The 27,916-nt window shown below is 37.3% G+C and overlaps 2 protein-coding genes across 3 annotated transcripts in view; both read right to left on the bottom strand.

The window, feature by feature from the left end:
* LOC117985277 (terpene synthase-like) overlaps positions 1 to 27,916 on the bottom strand; it is a 383,491-nt gene that overhangs the window by 85,354 nt on the left and 270,221 nt on the right. The window lies entirely within an intron of this gene.
* On the bottom strand, positions 1,772 to 27,482 carry Orco (odorant receptor co-receptor). Of its 2 annotated transcripts, none has more exons than XM_069500870.1 (11): positions 26,188 to 27,482; positions 14,682 to 14,781; positions 13,994 to 14,204; positions 11,115 to 11,251; positions 9,414 to 9,574; positions 8,681 to 8,867; positions 7,717 to 7,939; positions 7,164 to 7,263; positions 6,876 to 6,980; positions 5,753 to 5,908; positions 1,772 to 2,167 (listed from the first exon to the last, which is right to left on the bottom strand). In XM_069500870.1, the coding sequence occupies exons 2-11, from the start codon at positions 14,779 to 14,781 to the stop codon at positions 2,117 to 2,119; spliced, it is 1,431 nt and encodes a 476-aa protein (XP_069356971.1). In that variant the 5' UTR covers positions 26,188 to 27,482; the 3' UTR covers positions 1,772 to 2,116. The 2 variants fall into 2 exon arrangements, with proteins under 2 accessions (XP_069356971.1, XP_034828070.1); XM_034972179.2 differs by lacking the exon at positions 26,188 to 27,482 and adding an exon at positions 15,603 to 16,547.

A 27,916-nucleotide genomic window follows, 5' to 3' on the forward strand; every position in this document is an offset into this window, starting at 1 on the left:
ATTTCAATTATTCACTTTCGGTAGTTATAGATAACATCCATGGAATGCCTACCTATATTATACTTTATCAACACTTGATACCTACCTATATTATTACCTAATACCTAACGACTTACGTAAGAAATATCTGATATAATGTCAATCATTTAGAGATCGTCATCTATTATTATTTATCATTAGATCATCAGATTATGTTTTGTTATTATTTTTGATTTCTATTATAATCCTACAATCGGTAGGTTAAGTAAGGTAGACCGTACACTTGGAAGCAATCAATCTTATAGGCAATATGCTAAAATTGATCGCAACTGATATTCCATAACATTATTATTCATTAAGCTGAAATGAAAGACAGACAAAATTGCTTTCGCAAAGAAGCGACGATCTAAAGGTTGATATTTCACATATTAAATCCCGGTTTTAGTGTATGAAATGAAATGAAGATGAAATGAAAATTTTATTTTCATTTCCTTTAGTATATGCTTTAGCTTTTATTGTAGGTAGGTATGCTATAAAACTTAATTGATAAAATTTTCATACTTTAAGTGCGGCAGCCCAAACTCTTGTTCGAAAAGGTATCCTTTGACAACCTTACCTTTTCTCTACGCGATCAAATCAGAAATGAGGGATCCGTAGGAGAACCAGAATAACCGACATACTCGTAGCTGAACGGGTTGCGAAGCTGAAGATTATTGTTGTTTTGTTAAGTGGCAATGGGCAGGGTACGTGATTAGTAAGACCGATAGACGTTTTGACGACGTTTAGACGACCCAAGATGCTAGGAATGGCGACCACTAAGTGGACAGATGATATCAACCAAATCACAGGGAGTCGCTGGATTCAGGCGTTGCAAGAAGGCGTGTGGAACTCCTTACAAGATACCTATGTCATAATATGTCCAACAGTAGATAGATGTCTATCGGTTGATAATGATAATCTTTCATTTGGTTAAATTATCTTATCGTACCAAATAAAATAAAAATGCCTGCTTCTGGAATGAGGGGCTAGTAAGTATCTATAAGTACCTAACTAGCTGGCACGGCGAACTTCGTACCGCCTAACAGTCGATTATTTTTCAGGATTTTTTAAATTTTTTCTCTCCGTGAGAATCATCCCCGTACTTCAAGGAATATTATGAAAAAAGAATTAGCGAAATCAGTTCAGCTGTTCCCGAGATTTGCGATCAGCAACACATTCAGCGATTCATTTTTATATATTATATAGAGAAGAGTTAATAATCACGAAATAAAGACTCGTTTTAAAATAGCAAAGTAGTGGATATGTAGGTAACTACCGCATCGAAATTGTTTTCCGATGTTCCTGGTGCCGCCGGGAGCGAACAGGAACTTTGTTTACTAATTAATTAATTTATAGCGATAATAATTTTCAATTTATTTACTTACCTACCCACTGACATCTAAATATATAAAAGGCACACTTTCGCATTTATATTATTATAGCTAGCGACCCGCCCCGGCTTCGCATGGGTGCAATGTACCTACCTAGATACTAATGTGGTGTCAGTGAGGAGTGATTAATATTCCATACTTTCATACTAATTTTATAAATGCGACCACCGCCGACGCCTTCGTCTCGTTTTGTTACGTGTTAGTTTTAATTTTACGTCCGGGACCCCGAGTGTCCCGGTGTCGGGTGTCCCGACCAATTGCACCGGCCTCCGTTGCGACGTGATTGAGGAACAAACCAACAAATAAACACACTTTTTAGCATTTATATTACGAGTCGTGACCATTATTTTATTTTATTGGTTCTTATGCCAAACACATTTATGACAATGATGATGATGATTTAATGTTCCTGCAATAATAATAAATTATTGTAATAATTAATAGAAAAATTTATTATATTTATCAATCAGCATCATTGCTGACAAGTATAAAGTAAGAGCGATCACGCACTCATCCGATCCGAATCCGTGAAAATACGGATATAACAAATATCTACGCTACATGTCATAATCTACCATACAAATAGTTGTATGACTACTTCGGAACGTATTTTCACGGACTCAGATCGGATGAGTCGCCGTAAGTATAATCATTGATCACACAATAATATAAATGCTTTTATACTATTTAAGAATCTACTGTAGAAATTATTTAAGTTGCACCAAAACCATGAAATATGTGACAACAGCACCAAGTACCTGGGAACAAATAAATAATATGTAGTTAGTGATCAAATCAGAAAATATAAGGAAATCTGTGGGAGTGTCTACCAAAGCAGTCATCATAGAGATCATCTATACGGGAGAAATCTTTAATAAAGCATACTTTGACTTATCGTTAAAACAAGATAGCTTTATGTCTTATACACAGATCTGTCTCGTTTTAACTCTGACGTAAGCCTGAGGAATGTCAAAGCTCTATAAATCTCTGCCTACAACTTGCAAAGCTCGAGTTGCAAAGGGTGTCTCTCATAACACGAATCACCTATAGACGTTGGGATCCAATGTTGTGGAATAGCGCACCCGGAATAGAAAGTACAGTTAGAAGAAACACCCACAACACAGGGTGTAACCGGAACGCTAGCAAAAACTTAACGTTATTGTTATAATACCTAAACACAATCCAATACCAATAATTATTTGCCTCGTTTTGTAGTTTTAGTGATTTAGTGTTTTTCAAACCCGCAATGTATAGAGTTCAAAACTGGGGTCAATGCCCTACCTACGACACGGCATTGACTCCTGGTGGCCTACTTAGGAACGTTCGTTGAACGCTAGCGTCAGACAGATGTTTGCAATATACTTATCGCGAAATTTTTGAAAATACAGGAATTTTTTTCGCGTTTTTTTGGTGATATCATATCACTGATCATCAGTACTGTCACCTGTCTTCGTTATTACTGGCGTTCTGGTTACACTCTGTATAACAGACGACATCACACGAGTCGCAAGGAGCCGCTGCCGCTGAAGATCGTGGAATATAAAAATCTCTTCAAGAAACAATATTATTAGGTATTCAATTTGTAAAAAAACGATCAAAGCAGAAACCTACTTTTACTTATTTTAGAAAAGGTATAACAAATTTTCATAAAAGAATTTACTGTAAATGTACTTATTTAAAAAAAACCGGCCAAGTGCGAGTCAGGCTCGCGCAACGAGGGTTCCGTACTACAGTCTTATTTTTTCGACAGTTTTCACGATAATTCAAAACTATGATGCCTAAAAATCTGTTTTACAATGCAAAGGTGAAGACCTTTCATATGATACCCCACTTGATATCTAAGTTATCTTACTTCGAAAACTGAAAATACTAATTATTAGTTCATGACCACAATTTAAATTTTTTGTGTGATCACAAATTTACGGTTTTCAGATTTTTCCCCGAATGTCTGCTATAAGACCTACCTACCTGCCAAAGAGGTCTACGTCAACGGGAAGTACCCTGTAGGTTTCTTGACATACCGACAGACAGACAGACAGACAACAAAGTGATCCTATAAGGGTTCCGTTTTTCCTTTTGAGGTACGGAACCCTAAAAACATGATACAATTGAGCTTAATCCCGAACACTGATATTTATGCCCTCGAAAATTTCACAAACAAGCATGAAACACGAAACGAAAAATTAATTGCTCGTAAAAAAGTCGAAGTCACAAACGACAATGAAATTGTAGCAAATATTTTAGTGACCGCAGTACAATCAATCAGCGATACGACTACAGGGGAAGGAGGCAAGGGAAATCACCCGCTTGTTTGTTACTTAAAACAATAAATCTTGCTGTTTTCCCAAACCACTGTACAAGGGTAGGGATACAATGATAGGAGGTAGCGGTAATAAGATCTAGTACTTTGGTTGTAAGTTTCTGAGCAAGAAATAAATTATGTTGTAAATATAGCTAATACCGATTGAATTTTGAAAAAGGACCCTGGATGGATTTGAAACCGCCTTACTTCGACTAACCATGTGAGTCCAGCTGGTAGGTATCAGCTATATTTATAATAGATATTATTCGCGATAGCTTAAACGTTAAAAAAATCTAGGTAAATTTTAAAAATCAGATTTATTGTTTCAAAGGAGACAATTTTTTTGTATCAGCCCACCACAACTTGTGGTGTACATGAATAGAATGCATATAAATAACACATGTCAAACTTAAAAATAAAAACTAAAATTAAATATAAATAATTACCCACTAATAAGGTCGTCAAAAAGACCACCCATGGTTTCCCCTGAGCCAAAGGTGCCCATTAAGCTGGCACTATTGCCACGCTGAATGGCGATGGACAACCTTTGGACCAGGTAGGCCCCAGAGCGCGGATCGCAGCCTCTTTCCCTCAGACGACGGCCGATAATGAATGCATATTGATTTGTTCCTATTTTACAATGGTCATAATTGTATAGGGACAAAATTCTCTCCTTTGGCCATCCTCTATATGGATTAAATTGAACATTAAATCCCATAAATTGTAATTTCTAATCTCTATAATCTAAACAAAAGTTCCATTGTTGTACTAATTTCCAAGCATATGTTTTGTTTTCAATGCACCTGGCAATATTAAAACGTGGATTACTAAAATATATTATCATTTTATTGTGCAGATGTTTTAATAAAATAAAACATCTTTACGACTGTTATCCGCTTCTCACGAGTAATATGTCCTCAACATTACGAACAAAATAGAAAGACTTTGTGTACAGTAAGTTTGTTAGAAACTTGTACCTACTGTTTGCTCCACCGAAGAGCTGAATGGCGTCGCGTCGTGCAAATAATAACAATGAAGTGTTCGTTTTAATGTAGAAATGTGTTTAAATTGCTGTTTTCGAAATGGAAGTAACAACAACATAACAATTATCACTTTTATAGCTGTTTATTTCACATATACTACTTAGTTCAGAGTTACAAAATTTTAAAACTGTATATTTCAACCTTTTTTAGGATTTCGTTTGAGTATGTACAAATATGTATGAAAATAATTATATTTTGCAATTTTATAGCTAACATTAATTGAATCAAGTTCGTTCTTTCGTTAATAACCTTTTGTGAACAGCACAGAATTACCAGGTGCATACAAATGTATTGATTTAGTTCGAAATATAAAGATTTTGTAGGGAACTCGTGATAACTTCGAGAGTCGACTGTATTCTATTTTTACCGTGATGTGATAATTTAGTAAGTACCACTTTCGATAAAACACTGTGATTTTCGAGATCATCGATATCATTGTTGATTTTATTTTCAAATGAAAAGTTGCAGAAATAAATACAGTTTTCTTACAGGCATTACAAAAAAAATTAGTTACATAAACTAATTTTTTTTGCTGCTGTTATTGTAACTTTATTATTATTTGTATCAATTTTAGTTCAGTAAGTTCTTAACTGATCTAAACCTTATTAGGGCTATTCGTCCGTTTGTCTGTTCGTCTGTCTGTCAGCGGACTATACTGTATCTCATGAACCGTAATAGGTAGAGAGTTGAAATTGTTAGTGTAAAGGTATTTCAGGTATTTCTTTTGCCGCTACAACAACAAATAATAAAAACCAAGATGGAGATTTTAAAATGACCGCCATACAAATTAAAAAATAATAAACTGTGCATACGCATCTAAGTGTACAATGGTACAGAACCCCTCACGTGCGAGTCCGACTCGCACTTGTCCAGTTTTTTACATATGTTTTTTTAAATTACAATATAAGCTGTTTTAAATAAATAAAATAAAAATATTTCATTTTTTTACCGACTTCTGATAATAATAACGAGGTATTATTGTTTTAAATCATACTTACAGATGCGAATAAATCCAGAGAGACAGTGAAGAACTTAGCGCCAGAGATGCTCATGGCCTTCTGGCACTGCTGACAGACGATCTGCACGAAGGTCTTCGCCTCCTCAGACCCGTCGTACCACTGGCAGGAGTACGCTGCTTCCATTACCGATGAGCTCTGTGAAGTGCACCAAGTATGTTTTTAGGGTTCCGTACCTCAAAAGGAAAAACGGAACCCTTATAGGATCACTTTGTGGTCTGTCTGTCTGTCTGTCAAGAAACCTACAGGGTACTTCCCGTAGACCTAGAATCATGAAATTTGGCAGGTAGGTAGGTCTTGCAGCTGGCATTTGGGGAAAAATCTGAAAACCGTGAATTTGTGGTTACATCATACAAAAAAAAATTGTGGTCTAACTAATAATTAGTATTTTAATTTTCAAAGTAACATAACTGTATCAAGTGGGATATCATATGAAAGGGTTTTACCTGCACATCCTAAAACAGATTTTTATTCATTTTTATGCATCATAGTTTTTGAATTATCGTGCAAAATGTCGAAAAAATACGATTTTAGTACGGAACCCGCGTTGCGCGAGCCTGACTCGCACTTAGCCGGTTTTTTTTAATTTATAGACTACCGCTTGGCTGCAATCAGAGCTGCTGGCAAGTGATAATGCAGCCTAACATGGAGCGCGCTTGCCAGAAAATGCCTAATCACTCGTCACTTGAAGGTACCCATGTTAAAAGTGGAGGGGAAAACTGATACCAGAAGGCCGTTCCATATACTAACAGTTTGAATTAGAAAAGAGGAGGAAAATCACTTCGTACGTGTCCGTAGAATGCCTGAATGCATCCGTCTGGGTATGGGTGCACACCTTAGGTATGGTGCGATAGTAGAAAGGTGAAGGAGGAACCAGGTCAAAATGTTCTTGGGCACGCTTTCCTGTAGAATATCGATAGACATGCAACTTTGCACCACTGCTGCTGTTCCAAATTTTGAAGCTTAGAATAACCAGATTACACCAAATATACAATATCCTTTTCCTGACCGAATTTTGGTCAATGCGACCAAAGGAGAATTTTTAAACTTTTTATCTCAAAGATTAGATTATAGGAAATCTAGCTATGAATTTAAGTCTAGCTACCTCTTCAATAAGCCTGTTTCCAAAGATGCAGAAGTGAAACACTTGGCCGAGTGTGTAGCTCAGATAACCAATCGTAGTGAAAGCGTACACGTTCAATCCATTGATCTAGAAAAATACCGGGATGATATAAAACGTATCAATCTAGATGAAGATGGAAAGGTGAACTTCTCTAGATTTGAAAAAATCAAAGACTTAAATTTATTTAACTAATATTATTGTTAGCAATTTGTACACGTGTAAAAATATTAACTGTGTTTGTAGTATATATTAAGAACAGAAAAGAGTTACCTTAGTAGCTTGATAAGCCAGCAATGTTAAGGTGATCGTAGATACCAGCATGTGGAATAATAGAGCAGTTCCATAGGTGTCCCCTATAGAAGACACTAATCTGAGAAACACAAAGATAATAAGTAGTTAAGAAAAACTTCATTATTAAGATGATAAGGCCACCAGACAATTTACCAGGAAAAGAATGTAGAAATGATAATTGTGAAAGTAATGATATGAAATGTATTCAATATTTTTGCAAACTTTTAATTAAAATATAACCTCAATCGGTCTTAAATAATGTTTTTCGTTTACTAAAAGGGAATCAATTGATACCAAGACAGATAAAACTGTCTTTTTTGCAAAAATATGAATTTAAAAAAATTTAACATTATAGTCTAGTCTAATAGTCCCATTAGAATGATTTTCCTAAGACATTTCACGTTATCACCCCGAACATTTTAACTGGCGTCACAGTTTATTTAAACCCGATTACACCGTAGCTTAAGACAAGGTATACTTAATGTTCATTAAGGACTTCACTTTGAATAAAGATGAAGCTTTCTTTACTAACCTCACAATATGTTTGTGCCTTTCAACCCAATATTTGATAGCAGAGCGCGCTAACATTTCTTGCTTCTGACTTAGTCCATTGGGATTGTTAGGATTCTGTCCAAAAGTCTGCAGCCTGCCGCCAGCACCGCGTAACGTCATACCGAAATCTTGCTGAGTTGAATATATGCCCCTGATGTCCATGTCGATTGGATCTGGTATCTTTTCGGTGATTGGGGATTTTTCTGCAAAGATACATTTACTTTACATAAACTTCATAAGGCGCAGTGTTGGAAGACCACTAGGTGGAAGGACGACATCAGACGAGTCGCAGGGAGCTGCTGGATTCAGGCGGCGCATGACCGTGGCGTGTGGAAGTCCCTACAAGATACCTATATCCAGCAGTGGACGTCTATCGGTTGATGATGATGAAACTTCATAACGTTGTTTGTTGTTTCTTCTAGCATGGTATCGATAAGTAACCAGAGTCTGCTTGGTTGAGTGGAAAATTACTTTGAATTTTGACAAGGCTATATCAGCATACTCGAGGTTTATATGAAGCAGTAGATATAAATACACATTGGCTAATGATGATGATATAAGCTGTGATAGCCTAGTGGTTAGGACGTCCACCTTCTAATCGGAGGTCAGGGGTACGATCCCGGGCCCGCACCTCTAACTTTCGGAGTTATGTGCGTTTTAATTAATTTAATTAATTAAATTAATTTAATTAATTAATTTAATTTAGTTTGCTTTAACGGTGAAGAAAAACATCGAGAGGAAACCTGCATGTCTGAGAGTTTTCCATAATGTTCTCAAAGGTGTGTGAAGTCTACCAATCCGCACATGGCCAGCGTGGTAGACTATGGCCAAAACCCTTATCATTCTGAGATGAGACCCGTGCTCTGTAGTGAGCCGGCCATGGGTTGATCATGTTGATGATGATGATAAACTGTCTATTTATATGGTTAACAAAATATTTTTACCGCTAGAGTTCACTTTAAACAGCTCAGCAGTGTTAGGTCTATATGTGTCCAGCGAAGCGCTGAGCTCCATCAGCGGTTTCATGATGGCCTTCAGGTGCTGCAGCTGTTCGCAGGCAAAGATCAGCCAGGAGCAGAACATCACGTCCAGCAGATTTGCGATGGCCATCGAGAAGAGGAGCCAGTAGATCTAAAACACATATGGTGCAGTAGTCATAATCTAAAACCAAATATATAAAAGGAAAAGGTGACTTTTGATAGATCAACGCACAGCTCAAACTAATGGATGGATCGGGCTAAATTTTGGCATGCAAATAACTATTATGACGTAAGCATCCGCTAAGAAAGGATTTTTGAAAATTCAACTCCTAAGGGGGTGAAATAGGGGTTTGAAATTTGTGTAGTCCACGCGGATGAAATCACGAGCATAAGCTAGTAATATATAAAAGAAAATGGTGACTGACTGACTGATCTATCAACGCACAGCTCGAACTACTGGACGGATCAGGCTGAAATTTGGCATGCAGATAACTATGAAATATGACGTACACATCCACTAAGAAAGGATTTGTGAAAATTCAACCCCTTTGTCACCGGTTATTACCACTAGAGTGTCCTCTGAGGAGGAAAGGTAAAAGACAGGTCAATCAATATGCCAGGATCAAACTGTTGGTAATATTCCTAGATGAATCAAAAGAAAAAAATCTGTAAGAATAAGGCTTAGATTAATTATTACCTGAAAAGCAAACGCAGCAATGTACATAGTTCCACTCATAGCGTTAAACGGGTACCAAGCCTTGAGTGGTAATCTCGGAACTTCTTCCGTGAGGGTTTCATTTGTCTCCTTGTCTACCAGGAAACGGACAGAGTCACCGAAGAATGTGATCGTGACCCAGGCTAGAAACATTACATAGGTAGATATAACATGCGAGATATTTTTGGATACAACTACCTACCTTTCTTTTTTTTAATTTATTATCAACATACAAAAAAAAAATTTCGGTAGCACGTATTGCAAAAAAAACCACAGAGGTTTGACGCTCAATGTGTACTTCTGCGCATTAAATTATGCCTACTTATTATAAAAATTATAAATATACAACATTACTAACTTTAAATTTTAAAAACAAAGAACAGATTATACAAGGTTAACAAATGAAAATAAAAATACAACAAAAAAACACGGTATTAAAATACTTAAAATTAAAGAATAGTAAAAGGCTTGTACTCATTCAATCTTAAATTTTATCATTCATTCATTGTACCTATACCTACTGTTTTTTTTACTGTTTTTTTTCTTCTACAACTACCTATACTTATTGTAATATTGGCAGAAACGCTGCCCAGTGAGGATTAGTAGACTTCACACACCTTTGAGAGCATTATTATCATATAATGAGCGATTATGGAGAACTCTCAGGTTTCCTCACGATGTTTTCCTTCACCTTTCAAGCAAGAGATCTTGATTGCTTAAAACGCACAAACTCGGAAAAGTTAGAGGTGCATGCCCTGGATTGAACCTTCGACCCTACGACTATGAGACCGACGTCTTAACCACTAAGCTATCACCGATACAATGTAATCCGGAATAGGATTCTAAACAAAAGATTTAGAAAGATTAGATTCTTATTCTAAATTCCTCAAAATATACTACTCCTTATGAACGACTTTTACATACCTACTATATGAATGATGAATAAACTCTTTTGAACAAAAATTAAAAACTATTTAAGTATAATGACATGTACAATCACTACCCAGATCATAAACGCAAAAGTTTGTCTGTTGGTTTGTCCTTCGATCACGCTGCAACGGAATGACGGATCGACGTGTTTTTTTTTGCATGAAAGGGGACTTTTTATCGCGAATAATCAAAGAGCTCCTACGCGCTTTATAAATACCTGAATCCACGCGGACAAAGTCGTTTATATTAATTAGGTGTAGGTACTTTTTTTGTTGGAACCCCATTTCTAAATGATCTTATATAAAAAATTCCATTTATTAGGAGAGTTCAAATTATAATGATACAAGTTTCTTTACAAGTGAGCGAACCTAAATTTCTGAAGGCTAATAGATACAGATAACTTCCGGCAGACATTTCTGAATGTTATTGGAAAAAGCTTTGCATGAGGAAAAAGCGGAATCAAAGAAAATCATCTACCTATCTACATAGGTAGGTATTTATTTACAAACTTGTCGAGACTTCGTTCGCCTCTGATTGGTTGACTCTGTCACTATAATCAGCTAAAATGCCCAGTTGCAGCATTCATCATCATCATGAACAACCCTCACTACCACCGACTGACTACGGGTCTCCTCTCAGAATGAGAAGGGTTTAAGTCCATAGCCTGCCACGCTGGCCAAGTGCGGATTCGCAGACATCACTACCTTTGAGAACATTATGGAGAACTCTCTGTGGTTGCTAGATGCTACATACCAGTGACAGAGAAAATGGTCGTCCCGCAAATGAAGTACAGCAGCCTTCGCATCTTGGTTAGAGCAAGCTGATGGTATCTTGCGTCGGACTCGGTGAATAGCGGGTGGCTGTTCGACTGATTCCATACTGCTAGAGTCCTGAACAATAAAAGAAGCCCGTTGATTGTACCAGATTAGTATTTACTAGCTTATGCTCGCGACTTCGTCCGCGTGGACTACACAAATTTCAAACCCCTATTTACCCCCTTAGGGGTTGAATTTTCAAAAACCCTTTCTTAGCGGATGCCTACGTCATAATAGCTATCTGCATGCCAAATTTCAGCCCGATCCGTCCAGTAGTCTGAGCTGTGCGTTGATAGATCAGTCAGTCAGTCAGTCACCTTTTATATATTTAGGTTTACGTATATTACGATTATTAGGGATGAAAACTCGCCTGGCGTCTGTAATATGTTGGAAAAATTAGAAATCCTTACAAAAATTGTAATAAGCAACCTGTGCGAAGCCGGTACAGGTCCAACTAGTATAAATATAAATTCGTCACTGCCAAAGTTTTTAATTGAAAGTGTTTTGGTATCACCGTCCTATCTGAAGTGTCAAGATAAAGGCAATGAAAAAGCCATTTCGGAGGAAATAATTTTTCTATTTACAGCCCCTTTGTAAGCTCAGGCTACAAGAAAATTGAGTGAAAATTAATTCTCTTAGAAAACTCGATAACTTGACTGCCATTGTGTGCTATTTTACTTAATTTTCTAGACTGTGGCATTTTCTGCCTTATAAGAAAAGTTTTTGTTTTCTTTGTATTTTTTTTTGTCTAGTCTTTCTTATACAATATGATTTTATTTTCGCCATCTTCTAAGAAAACTTCAAGAAGTTTTTTTTTTCTTATATTAATTCGATAGATTTTTTGTGATTTATATGTACCTACCTACTTAGCTAATAATGTAAATGTATAATAATACTAATAAAACGCATAATAATAACCTACTAAGTATAACATACTTTACTCGTATCTCTCGACTTTGCATTGCAAAACAAAACCAGAAAAATGTAGCACACTCCTAAATGATACGAATCTTCCCAGATACTATCACACCTAAGAACTCGTACAATGTTACTGTACTCGGGTTGCCCGACCCCACAATCCCATAAAGCCATATATCAACCCAGACCTCCCTTGGTATAAACTTGAACAGTAGAAGATTAGATCTTTGCTGTACAGCCGTTTGTTACTGCTGAACAGTGTTACGAATATTCGCATCCGCATCCGCAAATGCGGAACATCCGCATTAATGCAGTCATCCGCACCCGCATTAATGAATGCGGAGCTTTTACAGAAGGGTGGCGTATCAGAGAGGCACGTGCCACGCGAGTTTTTGCTAGTTGATGTCTTCGTTCGCTAACTGACCAAGCAAAAAAGTGTACAATGGTACCCAACAAGGATATTACGGATATCGCATCCGCATCCGCGAGTGACGTGCGGGTGTACACGGCGTCCCTTTCTATTGATCACAAAATGGTAGGGGCTTTTTTGAGATAGGTACCTTACAATACAGTAGGTTCTCAGGTTCTTCCGCAGACGACTCAGCTAAGAGTACCTACCTACAGTAGCCGACAAGATTAATATTGTACATCGACCTTTAGTATGAGATTTTGGCTTTGTAGAGCGTTGTCTCGGTCACTCATACCTGTGTGCTTTGTCGGTTTCAACGACAGAGACAACGCTCTACGAAACCGCCTATCTCTTTCTAAAGGTCGATGTACAATATTTCCTGCCAAGTACTGTACCTACTACTATATTATTATTTTCAACTCGATTCAGATGTTAGCGATAATAAATCGGAACCGACACGGCTTAACGTGCTCTCTGAAGCACGAATAGAATTCACTTCAGAAATATGAAAATCAATCGAGCTGAAGTGCTTGAGGGGTTTCCGGATGCCGCCTACACTCAGCTAGCTAGGTAATTACCCTCCATTGAAGCCGAACACGCCTGCACTGGGTAGGTACATAATGGCGGCTCCATTTATTAAGTTCCGATGAGTAAGTAGGTATACAGCGTGTTTGATAAATTATCTTTTAATATATAAAAGGAAACGCTTACTGACTGACTGACTGATCTATAAACGCACAGCTCAAATTACTGGACAGATCAGGCTGAAATTTGCTGTGTCTGTGGTTTTTACTAGTTAATAAATGCGTAGTATTACCTAATATCAACTCAACCGAGATTGAGAACTAATTTTTCACGGACACTTTTTCCTTTCAAATCTTCCAAATTTTATCTTCTCTCTCTACATGAAATCGTCATCGTCGACCGATAGACATCCATTGCTGGACATAGGTCTCTTGTAGTGACTTCCACACGTCAGGGTCTTTCGCCGCCTGAAACCAGCAGTTCCCTGAGACCCGTTTGATGTCATCTATCCACGTAATGGGATCAACCAACGTTGCGCTTTCCAAAGTGAGGTCGCCATTCTAGGACGTAGCATGTCTATCGGTTTTTCGAACTATGTACCTTGCCCATTGCCTTCTTCAGCTTCGCAACCCGTTGAGCTATATCGATTACTCTGGTTCTCCTGCAGATCTCTTCATTTCTTATTTAATCACGCGTAAAAACTCCTAACACTGGCGGCTGTGTGACTCTGAGTTTTCTTTCTCGACAACGGGGAGGCTTCGGCCGTGGCCGTGCCGACAAGCGATTTAGCATTCCAGTACGATGCCGTTGAATAAAACTGTCATACTCCTTCCAGGTTAGCCCGCTTCCATCTTAGACTGCATCATCACTTACCACCAGGTGAGATTGCAGTCAGACTTGTATCGGAATAAGAAAAAAAATGGACAAAGGAAGGTAAGGTATATATAAACAAATTAAAAATGTACCTGTAAAAGTTTTTCGATGTAACAGCGAAGAAGAGCAGTTTGATAAGTGAATGGGCGAAGAAGAGTACAGTGATGGTGTTAGCGGTCAACTCGTTGACTTCTTCAGAGTACTTGGCCATGTTGACGGCCATGCAGAGGTAATGGGCCACTATCAAGACGGCATGGACGCTCGAGTAAACCTTGCGGAGAAGAACCGACATGCCTGCATTTTCTGAAATAATAATACTGTCAGTAAAAAAATATTTGCCACTCGGAGCCAATGCCGCGTCGTAGGCGGGGCATTGACCCGAGTTTTGCACGCTATACATTGCAGGTTTGAAAAATAGCTATTGGATTGTGTTTAAATAGTTAGTATAACAATAATGCACAATAATGCACATCAATCTACAAATAAAAATAAAAATAAAAACTACAAATAGCAATAAAATAGGACTTCATTTTTAAAAGTGAAGAATTCTGAGACGTAAATTATCATACCAATGATTTTACTGGTAACCTAAATATCCATTGAACTTTTTTCAAATCATTTATTTTGCCAGAATATCATGGTATATGCATATTATTTACATGGGTCTTAAGAATTAGGTAATCATCCACATATTCTGCCAAACGTGGCGTGCAAAATTTATAGAACCCAGCATTCATTTATCTCACTTTAAAATGTTTATGTACGTTTTTTTTTATTTACCTGAATGATAGTTAAACAAGAAATGCCCTACTGCTTGCATCAGCTTGATATTTGGCATTAAGTCGGACACAAGGCCCTGCGTCTTCACTTTGGTCATCATCTGTAATTTTTTTTTTTATCAAAAATGCTATTATAAAACTTTAAGCTAGCCTTATCTAATTACTGTACAAATCATGGCCACGTGAATTGGTGTCAGGAATACTGATTGGCTTTCCGGGCTAGACAGCCAGGCTGATTTTTTGCGCAAAAAATGTGTCAGCCTTTTGGTCACCAGATGAAGCTATTAACCGCGGTGAAATGTCTCGTAATTATTTTTAAAGCATTTAAGTCTCCATAGCCCCAGGGTCTCCATGGCAAACGGAATAAACTTGTAACTCTCGATAAGAGAGGCATACTTGCGCCGCTTACCCGTTTAAGCCATTTCTGCTACGGCTCCCGGTCTTGATGCTGTCTCCCTGATATGACATGGAGTCAATGTGTTAACGCACGTTGCGTCCCACATTAGGGCTTCCGCCCTTTCCCAGGGCAGCAGCGTCAATCCATCAGGTCTCTTGCCATCATCCCGACCAATCCCTGCCGGCTCAATAAGCACAGGAGTATCTATGGTGGCAAGAGCCCTTTTGATTGTATTGTTAAGAGTGCCTTGCCGGCGCGCCTTTCGCAAGAGAGTCCATAAATTATTATGTTTATTTGTATCAGTATTTCAACCACCATTTATTAAGGCCTTAAGTTATACTATTATCATCATCATCATCATCATTTTTGCTTCCATAAGTCCTTCCAATAACGCATCTCCATTACACGGTTCCTCTCCATTCTCATGCAGCCACCTCCTGCCGCTTATTATGATTTAGGTTTTTAACATTAAAATTATTACTATAATCTACAAATAACTACTTAATTATTATTTGTAAACGTTACCTTGGTAGATTCTTTTGAGTCTTAACTACGCAATTTGTATTTAGGTACTTCTATATCTATTTATATGCTAAATAATTTTATAAAGTTTATAGCCATTTTATTTTCTTCATTATAAACTTGTGAATATTCACAACGTCTATAGCAATAAATTAATTTATTTAAAGCGATTAATATGATAAATTAGCGTCGAGAAATACGTGTGATGAAACGAGGACTGATGGGCCAAGTGATCGATTTTTTATTTCACTGCCATGTTCCAAGTTTTGCACTGACGTGTTCCAATTTCGAAGTAAACGGACCAATGGGCTTCCGTTTCCGTGGGAGTACGCATATGTTCCTCGAACAGCCGGCTACGTCTTCTGGTTAAATATGTATGATCCTTCGCCTATCTGGAAGGCCTATACTTATTTATAATTAGTGTCCCCCATATAAATTCATTACTGGATCGATCGCTATCATGGGTCAATGTTAGCATATTGCTAGCTTTCACATCTATTCCACTTACGTACATGTTCGATTCTCACGCCATCAGAATGTTCAAGCCTAGACTCATTCATTGCAGCAAATTGAAATGTATTGACGCTACATTGAGCAATGCTATGCTCTTAAATATATTTTTTTACTAGCTGACTTAAAAGGTAAACAAACATTTCTCGATCTCTTTTTATCGTACCTGTTTCTCATTGCCGAAGTCCTTACTCTTTCCTCTCGCTTGTTTTTTCTAAATACGTGCTCACAATATTATATTAACAGAGGTTTTCTTGGCATTGTAATCTATATATATAAAAGGAAAAGGTGACTGACTGACTGACTGACTGACTGATCTATCAACGCACAGCTCAAACTACTGGACGGATCGGGCTGAAATTTGGCATGCAGATAGCTATTATGACGTAGGCATCCGCTAAGAAAGGATTTTTGAAAATTCAACTCCTAAGGGGGTGAAATAGGGATTTGAAATTTTGTAGTCCACGCGGACGAAGTCGCGAGCATAAGCTAGTTTACTAGATAAATGATGCTCGCAACTTCGCCCGCAAAAAAAAATTTACGTTATAAAAAATCCCGTGAAAACTCTTTGAATTTCAGGTTCATATCAAAAATAGCTATCTTTAGAAAACGGACTGTGAAAAGGTAATAGGAAATTTATAATTTCTGGACTCGAACCCGCAACCGAAGCCGTAGGGTTAAGGATCTTTAAAACCTTTCCGAAAGTATGTAAATTAAGATATTGAAAAAATTATCGTGATCGGTTCATTGGTCTTTGAGATAATCGTGAACTTACATTTAAAGGTATCGAATACATAGAACCTTCTTTTTTGAAGCCTGTTAAAACCCCTAGAATTTAAACTTGTTCAAATGTATGGATGCCTGGATACGTACAGATTTCAAGAATAAGTAAGTATGTGGAACATGAAAATAAAAGACTTGCTCGTCGAGCTTGCACCTGCATAGAGACCCAGCTTATGAATTGCGTATTTGCTTTTGTCCTTTGTTTGTTACATTTGTTTTACAGCTTTCAATGTTTGTGTTTAGTTTCCAATGCGCATTTTGTTTGAGTTTGAAGTACCCTTGTGTATTTAAATGGAGGCATGTTTACGTTTTCATGAAAGAATCACTAAATGTGAACTTATTTTGTTATTTTGTAACTAGTTACAGTTACATGCGAAATGGAAATCATTTATATTAAAAAAAATTATAGAAAATGAAATCTTACATTTTAGAACATTTATCTACATTCAGAGACATATTTTTTATATTTTTTCTAAATATAATATTTTTGAGCACTTATTTTCTTAAAATAATAATAACTAGCTGATGCCCACAACTTCATCCGCGTGGATTTAGGTTTTTTAAAAATTCCGTGGCAACTCTTTAATTTTTCGGGATAAAAATTAGCCTATGTCACTCTCCAGGTCTAGGATTGACTATACCCATGCAAGAAATCACGTTGATCCGTTGATCCGTTGCGACATGATTGAAGGACAAACCAACAAACCAACAAACATACACACTTTCGCATTTATAATAGGGTTAGTGATAGTAATAGCTGAGACATACCGGTACCTGGGCATGTCACAATCCCTAGGGGTAAAAGACATGAAACAGGCTGTTTGCTAGGCCTTTTTTGGCCGCCTGACAAAATCTGTAAAAGTTATATTTTGTCTGGCGTCAATAAGGTTCGATCTTATAACGGCTGGATAATGCCCGTTCTCATGTACACCTTTGGCGTGCTCAGTTGGACTCAGACCGAACTTGACGCCCTGGACAGAAAAGTCTAGGGCTACTTTCTGTCCATCGGAAAATCAAAGAGTTTCAATGGGATCTTCAAAAATGTAAATCCACGCGGACAGCGGAGTCTAGACTTAGACAAATAAGAGTAGACAAGAGAAGACGTGAAGAAGTCAAAAGCGGACTAGATAATAATACCTAGATATTTCCTCCGCTACGCTACAGAAGTAACGAGTAGGTACCAAAGATGTTCAAATTCAATTTCCCGAAATGGCGCCCGCACATAGAGAAAATTGAATAGAGTGGTTTCTGTCTTGTGTAATATAACGAAAAAGGATAATAACAATATTTCACCCGAAAAATATATTCAACATATTTACCGCCTTTCGCAGACTACCGATATTAGCGTATCAAACAAAAGTCGGCGAAAATAGCACACAAAATCAACACACACACGGAAACTACGGAACCGCTGAGTCCCACATAAACGGTCCTATAAGATTGATAAAACTAAAGTCCTACTATTTTGTGGTCCTTTAAGGTTTAAAAAACTTCAACCGATTATAATGCGTCATTTACTTTGTTTTTAATAGTTGATAAATAGATCGTTTACTAAACCAATCTACTTATTGCATTTACGCAAATATTATCTTGTAAAAAAGAATGTATTAATTTGGTGCACCATAAAAAGCGTGTATATATTGAACATACTCGTGAATACATACATGATATACTTACGAGTATAATTTATCATTCGCTTTCTCATTCGCGAGTCGAATGATAAATTTTTGAAGTTTAAAAATCGGAGTAGATAACTGTGACCGCTGACTTGATCCGATTTGTGACGGAGAGAAGGATAAAACATAATAATTTCAAGCAAATTGAACACGCAGTAGCGCAGACGACGATAGCTGATATGCGTTGATTTATAAAATCGGACACCGCTTCTCATCGTCAAAAATCGGCCGGTGTTGGATTAAAATCGATCTCAGACATAAAGCGGTCGTCTGTGTTTGCTCTACATGCTACCGAAATGCGTTGAAAGAATATCTTTTTGTAAGACAAAGTGCCTACTTTGGCAGCTTATTTTCGTTGTGTTCTTTTGTTTATTCAATTGTTAGGGTACCCTCCATAAATATTTCACAAGTTTTTTTTTAAGTAAATGTCCAATAATAACATTTGTATGAAAATCTAGGTATGAGGATCTATCAAGAAACCATCTTTAGTACCTAGTAGTGAATGTCTACAGTACATCGATGCTGCAGGACCTGTGGACAACCACTGTTGGACATAAAAAGCACAGGCTGCTGTCGATGAATGATGATGATGATGTCTCATATCGTACAGAAGTGCAGAACATAGACTTTTACATACATCGATGACTTTCATCCTCAATTGGACTCCAATTTTTTTATTACTTTGTTATAAACTAGAATAAAAATAGTGACGTAAACTGAAAAACTAATTAAATCGATCAAATAACAAAAAAGTTGTAAGCATTTAAATATTTCTGATTAGACAGAGATAGTGATACAGCAGTTTGACGTCACACCTACTAATGCCATAGTAGCTTCGTGCGGTTTCATACAAATTTTCGTTTTGCGAGAAAGGGATAGAAGACCCTCCCACTCCAAAAGTAAAATGCCTGTAACTGTGTAAATCTTTGTTGGATTTTAATATTTTTTTCAGTGTACGTCATTATTTTTATCCTAGTTTATAATAAAGTAATAATATTTATCAAATTCAAAAGTAGGCAAATACCCAATTGTAAGAATTACTTAATCCTGCGTTTTCAGCCTTACCTATCTCAATTTATTTCTTGAACTAAATCGCAAGATTAAATCGACATATTTTACCCTCAAGAATGCGGCTGTAAGAAATGGAAAAGCTCCTTTTTCCGGCAAAAGAAAGGGAATTAAATTCCAGCTTTGCCTGTTAGCGGCGACGGCGTACGTGTTATGAGCTATATGTGGGCAATCTAGATCTTTTTACTACAAAGTGAGGAGTCAGCGAGCAAAACGGTATAAGTAATTACACTTCCTGATCAAAATACTTTTTTTATCTGGACGTTTTTAGCTCACTGAATACAAATCTTAACTCATTACTCATTTCTAAGCAAAACGGCCTGAAAAAAAACATTTCGAACTCAGTGATCATCACCGAATGAAAGACATTTATTTTTAATTTTTTGAAGGTTTACTAAGGCAAACCTTCAAAGAAACGAACGAAAAATTCTATTAATATATGAATGATGTGAATCAGGTTAGCATATTAATTTTATTCTGTTTTGTGCCCACTGAATACAAATCTGAATTCATTGCTGAGCAAAACGGCCTGTAAAATTTAACAGCTTTCATTCGATTTTTTCGCACCTCCTGTAATATTTAGTCAGTTAATTTTGTGCAGTTGTACCGTTTTGTCAGCTAAACTCCTCTCATTGTACTAAGAAGATCTAGATTGCCTACATAGGTATAGCTCATAACACGTACCGCCGTCGCCTGGAATTTAATTCCCTTTCTTTTGTCGGAAAAGCCAAATGTACTTACTTAAATAATTTATTTGTAACGCCTTTGTACCATCCTTCAAAGTTCAAACACGTGGCAGAGTTCACACGATCGCGCTTTAGTAAAATAAATACAGCTTTAGGTAATACCTAGGTATGTCTACATCCTAATACATATACTAAATATTTTAATTAGTTACTCTGTATTTATTTTATTTATTTTATTTTTATTTTTCATGTACCAAAATTGTAGTTACAAAGTAATAATAAATTAAGTTACATTGGAAATGCTTATCTCTAAACAGAGATTTCTTCCAGCTTCCCATTCAAGGTTGTGAGTAAGGGCTAAGGGTCGTGACCGGTCGTATTAGGTAATATAGTGCAGATTGAGAGTTTGAATTTTTCTATAAATTAAAAAAAAATGGTACAATCTCAACCCCTCTCGCAAACTTTCCTATAGGTACGTCCTAAGATAAACGAACCGGATTTTCCTTTTCCAGCAAATTCGTTCCCAACTTTGCCGTACTTTTAACTTCGTTTGATGGGAAAACAAATTATCGAGTTTTATTATTTCGTTAGAACTGGTAAATATTGAAGACCTATCCTACTGCTATTTTATTAATGCGAAAGTGTAATTATTTTGTTTGTTAGTCTCTGTCGATCACGCCGCAACAGAGTAACGGATCGACGTTTTTTTTTTTTTTTTTTTTTTTTTAATAGATATAGCGAGCAAGCGAGCAGGCGGGTCACCTGATGTTAAGTGATTACCGCCGCCCATGAACATTTGCAGCACCAGAGGAGCCGCCGATGCGTTGCCGGCCTTTTAGGAATTTGTTGGTCCGCCCCTTGAATAACCCCATGTTATAATCTAGTGGGAACACCGCCGATGGGAGTTGGTTCCACAGTTTGCACGTGCGTGGAAAGAAGGATCTGGCGCAGCGGACGGTCGAAGTGCACCAGACACCCAGATGGTGAGGGTGAAATTCCTTACGGTGGCGCGCGGTGCGGTTGTAGAAAAAAGAGGGTGGAATGAGGTCAAAAAGCTCTTCAGAGCACTCCCCATTATACAGGCGATAGAACACGCATAGAGAGCTAACGTCTCTGCGGTTGCGTGATTTTGTTACCTGGAGAGTGACAATGGTTACTTCCGGAAAATGAAAGAATTTCCACATAATTTTTAAAAACCTGGCGACTTAGTCCACGGGGGTTTAAAAAATCCCGTTGAATTTTCAAAATTCGTTTTAGGAGTTAAAGTTATAAAGTTCTCCAACCCACATCAAAATCTGTAGGTTCTGGACTTAGTGGTTTGAGCTGTGTACGTTTATATTATATCAGTCAGTCAGTTTTACTATTTATAATAATATATTATTATACTAATATAAAAAAAAATTGATATCCATATGGATGTTTATAAAATACAGAATAACTTAATTTAGGTTGGACGGGTTATCCCGTATTTTAATTTTGTTCCATTAATTTCACACATTTACCCGTTTTAATAACCAATCAAGCCAGATTTGTTTTTGCTCCAGCGTGTTTGCTGGTTCAAACAATTTCGTTAATTTATATATTATTTCTCATCAAATTATCCACCTTACAGTGTTCGAGATAAGGAGTAAAATCGAGTGGTGTTACCAAGAGTCTGTTTCGTTTATATTTTGGACTAACGTACACAAAACTGTGTGTCGAAAGGATCCCAGATTGGATCTTGTTTGTTCATTATCCGTTAAATTGCAAGCTTCAGTAAAGCGCTTGGAGCTTCGTTCACGTACAATTGGTAACATTTCTCTTAAGTCTTAACTGAAAATTGTAGAGTAAACTTTAAGTTTTTCAAGCCATACATTTCAATGTTAAGTACTCCAGGTACCTTTCTAGGCAAGCACATAAGGAGTCAGTAAAATTATCAACATCGAGTTGTACGAATATACTTTGTAAGTGCGGTCGAGTTGACCATCCAAAAAATCGTGGCATCTCGGCCATTCGGACGATTTTATTTCGGTCGAGATGTCCCCAGGGTCGGAATAAGGAAGGATTTTTCTAAATTCCCGCGGGATAGAGAATTAAGAGTATATTTTATAGTATTTTCACCGAGCGCAGCGAAGCTAGGTAGTAGAAAACAAATCTGTAGGTATAGGTAACATCACTGATCATCACTGGTAAGAGGCGCCGGGATAACCTAACCTAATAATGGTAATGTGTGGTACAGCCTTAAAAAATAAACGTTTTTCTTTCTTTCTTTCTTTCTTTCACTGTAGGTATAGTGACTAATAACATTTTTAATAACAAAATAAAGAAATTTTATGCCCTTCTACATCATAACGTCAGCACAAGTACTATGTACTTATTTCTAAGGGAGTGTTTCCACTGCAACAGAGACGAGCGGAGAGGTGTTCGTCAAACCGATCAGATTATTATAAAATTAAGAGATTAAAATATGAGGAGCTGCCGAACAAAACGGTGTGATTGCATGAAATAATACAGGAGGAGCAAAAAACTGAATGAAAGCTGTTGAAACTTTACTGTAAATATACCGTTTTGATCGAAATCACGATCTTTGGACTCAATTTTAGCGAAATTTTAGGTTGTTTTGATTGGAAATAAGTTCAAGTTTTTATTGGAATCATGAACTGTGTACTCAATTTTAGTAGTTTAAGGTCGTTTTGCTTGCAAATGAGTTCAGATTTGTATTCAGTGCACCAAAAACATCCAGATTAAAGAAAGAAAAAAGGATTTTGATCAGAAGACCGTTTGTTTACCAGCACCTCAAATTATCTTTTTATATTGGTACTAGCTTATGCTCGCGACTTCGTCCGCGTGGACTACCCAAATTTCAAACCCCTATTTTACCTCCTTAGAGGCTGAATTTTCAAAAATGCTTTCTTAGCGGATGGCTACATCATAATAATTATCCGCATGCCAAATTTCGGCCCGATTCGTCCAGTAGTTTGACCTATGCCTTGATAGATCAGTCAGTCAATTAGCTTTTCCTTGTATATAGATTTATCTATCAGTAATGTCATTGCTATAGTATTCCTGCAGGTACCACTACCTGAGTGTATACCTACTCTATCACTCTTCGCCGCTTCAGTGAAAATGTGTCGTAAGGTTGCGTCTTCACAGGGGTGTGACAATAGGATCGTTTTTTCAAAGATCCATTTTCCACCAGCGATAAGATGTAAATGAAGCTATCCAAATGGTTACTTTCAAACATTACGCATCGTCGCTATCGTATAGTGTAAACGCAGCCTAAAAATAAAACTATGAAACTGAGAGAGCGGCTCCCGTTTATGATGTAGGGTTTATGTTCCCCTCTGGAACAAAAGGGAACGTAAACTTTGTATGAGGAAAATAATTATATTTCAGTGTAAGCAGGTACGTACTAACTTACCAAGTAAGTACGGCAGGTAAGTAAGGTAGGTACTAACTTACCAGGTAAGTTAGTACCTATACCTGCTTACGCTATTCCCTTAATTTTGGAAAAGATTTTTCCTGAAATATGTCTTTCAGGAAAAATCTAAGATTAAGATTGTAATAATGATTGATGCAGGTTTTACGAAATCGACGTAAAGGATTCGCACATTGTCTTGATTACGTTATTTTGAGTCCACCAATCACAACAAAGCATGTCCCCCGCCAACTTAAGGTTGAATTCTCTGTAGTATGGGTAAAAAGATAGAAGCTGTGATAGCCTAGTGGTTAGGACGTCCGCCTTCTAATCGGAGGTCGGGGGTTCGATCCCGGGCACGCACCTCTAACTTTTCGGAGTTATGTGCGTTTTAAGTAATTAAATATCACTTGCTTTAACGGTGAAGGGAAACATCGTGAGGAAACCTGCATGCCTAAGAGTTCTCCATAATGTTCTCAAAGGTGTGTGAAGTCTACCAATCCGCACATGGCCAGCGTAGTAGACTATGGCCTAAAAACCCTTCTCACTCTGAGAGGAGACCCGTGCTCTGTAGTGAGCCGGCGATGGGTTGATCATGATGATGATGATGATGATGGGTAAAAAGATTTATTTCTCGCTGTAGAAATAAGTCGGGTAGGTCGGTACCTACGAACCTCGATAGTCACGTCCATTTACGTCTACGTTCTTTCAAACTTGTGTGTGCCGGCGTGCTTCGATTACGGTAGATGGTTATAAAAATAAAATGACGCTTGGTACAGTAGATAAGACATAGCTGCACTTTTTATGGTTCCGTACCTCAAAAGGAACAAAGGAACCCTTATAGGATCACTTCGTCTGTCTGTCCGTTCGTCCGTCCGCCCGCCCGCCCAGCCACGCTTTTCAGATTTTTCAGAACCCTAAAAAGGAAAAGTATAATATTTATTTAGGAATTTTCATAAGTTCCACCTTCTACCTTTGTCGTACCTTTTCTACTCCCTTTACAACCTCTCCCACTGCCAAGGGTCACTGTTAGAGCTGTCTTGTAGAGATGAAGTGCTCCCCTGTCCACTTTTTATCTTTTTAGTAGAAATAAATTAAAAAAAGAAATACTAAAGTATGAAATAAAAGCAAAAACAATAAAATATTTTTTTTGGAAAACGAAAATTTAGAAGTCTTCAAATAAATAATTGTTATATTTACTTTACATATAGTAAGATAAACTGACTGACTGCCATCTTATAAATGCAATCTCACATTTTGGACACAGCGATTCAATCTGTAAGCCGCTGGTTCCAAGAATTTTAATTTTTGTATGTTTGAGCGTAAAGACCATTTTTATAAAATTCTGTGAATACTTACTGAAGCTAAACAAGCAAATAGGTTTGTGACTTGTTCCACAGTCCAACCAATCCAGCCCTAAAAAGCTCGCAATCACTTCTGACGAATTTCTGCCTCCGAAAGAAAATTGAATCAATGCAAAACAATATGTCACGTACCTACATACCTATCTCCTTCAGGAATATAAAAATAGGAAGTCAGTAAAGATGAAAAAGGAAAAAGGTCTGTCGTGCCCACTCTATCATCTAAGAAATAAATTGGATTTTCTTTTCGTTAGTAAAATAAATCTCTACCTACACCTCCTGTTCAACATAATAATATGTTTTGCTAATACTAAGCTGACAAGTGGTTAGGACATCCGCCTTGTAATCGGAGCTCGGGGATTCAATCCCGGGCACGCACCTCTAACTTTTCTGAGTTATGTACAATTAATTAAATATCACTTGCTTTAACGGTGAAGGCAAACTTCGTGAGGAAACCTGCATGCCTGAGAGTTCTCCATAATGTTCTCAAAGGTGTGTGAAGTCTACCAATCCGCACATGGTAGAATATGGCCAAACACTTTTCACTCTGAGAGGAGACCCATACTCTGTAATGTGCCGGCGATGGGTTGATTATGATGATGATATGTATTGTGATCATAATAATTATTATTAGCGTACAACTGATGGTATTCAGTTGTACGCTAAACTAAATAAATTCTTATTTTGCGTTTGTAGTCCAGTTCTCTAAAGGCGAATTAAGCCGGGTACAGACTGCTGTAACGTAACATGCAATGTAACATGAAAGGAGCATTTCATAAGTGTGGACGCAGCGTGCGCACGATCTGAGCACGTACGTACTCGCATCTTTGTGCGCACTGCGCGCCCCTTTGTGTTCGGCGAAAAACCGACAAATGGTGGATCGCGGCGCGCACGAGTTGAAATGCTCTGTTCGTGCGCGTAGTGTGCACGGTTCGTGCGCGCAAGGCGTCCACACTATGGGAATTTTGTTACATTGCATGATACATTGCGACAATGCGGACGGTAAATTCTTTCATTGCGTGTTACATTGCATGTTACGTTACAGCAGTCTATACCCGCCTTTAGAACGAATTCCCTTTCACATAGGTAAGTAGGTAAGGTACCTACCGCAATATCCACACGCGGGTGCAATAGAGATGTAAATTTTATTGCCAATGTTTCAGGCCAAATTGCCGACAATCTTCGCTCCTGTATCCATTTTACCGCGATTAATTCCGAACGGCAGCACTAAATGCCCGAGTTCCACTGGAAACCGGAAACTGGAAAGTACTAAAACACAGCAATAAATGCTTTCGCTTCATGCAGGTATTTTTATTTTATGCTTTGAAAAACAGTAAGTACTTTTTAAGATTCGTTTTAAAAACCCCTTTTAAAAAAAATACTACCGACAGTAGTTAAACAGATTAGCATCCAGCTACATCATAATATTAATACTCATATTATTACACTCAATAGTTAGGTACATATTTTTCGTAAAAAGCCGGCCAAGTGCGAGTCAGGCTCGCGCAATGAGGGTTCCGTACTACAGTCGTATTTTTTCGACATTTTGCACGATAATTCAAAAAATATGATGCATAAAAATAAATAAAAATCTGTTTTAGAATGTACAGGTGAAGACCTTTCATATGATACCCCACTTGATATAGTTGTCTCACTTCGAAAGTTGAAAATACTAATTATTAGTTCATGACCACAATTTAATTTTTTTTGTGTGATCTAGCCATAAATTCACGGTTTTCAGTTTTTTCCCCAAATGTCAGCTATAAGATCTACCTACCTGCCAAATTTCATGATTCTAGGTCAACGGGAAGTACCCTGTAGGTTTCTTGACAGACAGACGGACAGGCAGACGACAACAAAGTGATCCTATAAGGGTTCCGTGTTTCCTTTTGAGGTACGGAACCCTAAAAATGAAACATCTACCATATCACATCACTGATCATCAGGTACACAAATAGGCCCAACTCTATGATACCCGGCTGGGCACCCCCCGAATCCTATCACACTCATCATATCTGCCACTTGCACTGGATTCCCCACTTCCTCCACCACCTCTGCTTGAATCACTGGAGGTTTTTGACTTGAACTGTCCACTCCATTTTCACTGGTTTCGACTTTTTCATTTTCAATCTTTTCCTGAGCAGTAAAATCCATTTTCTTATTTAAACGTGTCTTATGGCTCTGTTTAACTTGTCTTGCAGAATATTTCTTTTTGTTTTATTTAAGTGTAGATAGGTGTAGGTACCTATGCTTCTGTTTTACTTGGCTCGTAGAATATTTCCACCGATTTCTTGATTTTAAATCCTGTTCATACACTACTGTATTTACGTAAGGTTTTAATTTAGGAAAATGTATCGAACTAACAAAAATAACTCTTGTTTATACATTCAATGCGTCTCCATTCAATACTACAGAATGATTTCATTGGACCAACAGCATTTTATTTATAACCTTTTTGGATCGTAGCCGAGAGTGTTTGATATTATAACATTTTAGTCTTTATTAATATAGCAATAAGATTGAATTTAACACGTTTACTAACCTTCATACTCATGTGAATACGTATTCTGACACGTAATTTCCCTGAGTGGGATGACGGAAAAATTAACATGAAAATATTTTAATTACTCAATAGTAGGTAGGTATATCGTTGAATCAAACAAAACCTACTTGTACATAACATTAAAATAAAAAATAAAAACATACAGTCGAATTGAGAACCTCCTCCTTTTTTTGAAGTCGGTTAATAAGGTCACTATAGAGTCTAAATTTTAGACCGGTATTAATTTATTTACAGTCATCATCGACCCATTGCCGGCTCACTACTGAGAAAAAG

Source organism: Maniola hyperantus, chromosome 9, assembly GCF_902806685.2.
Source record: "Maniola hyperantus chromosome 9, iAphHyp1.2, whole genome shotgun sequence".
In the NCBI taxonomy this organism is placed as follows: domain Eukaryota; kingdom Metazoa; phylum Arthropoda; class Insecta; order Lepidoptera; family Nymphalidae; genus Maniola; species Maniola hyperantus.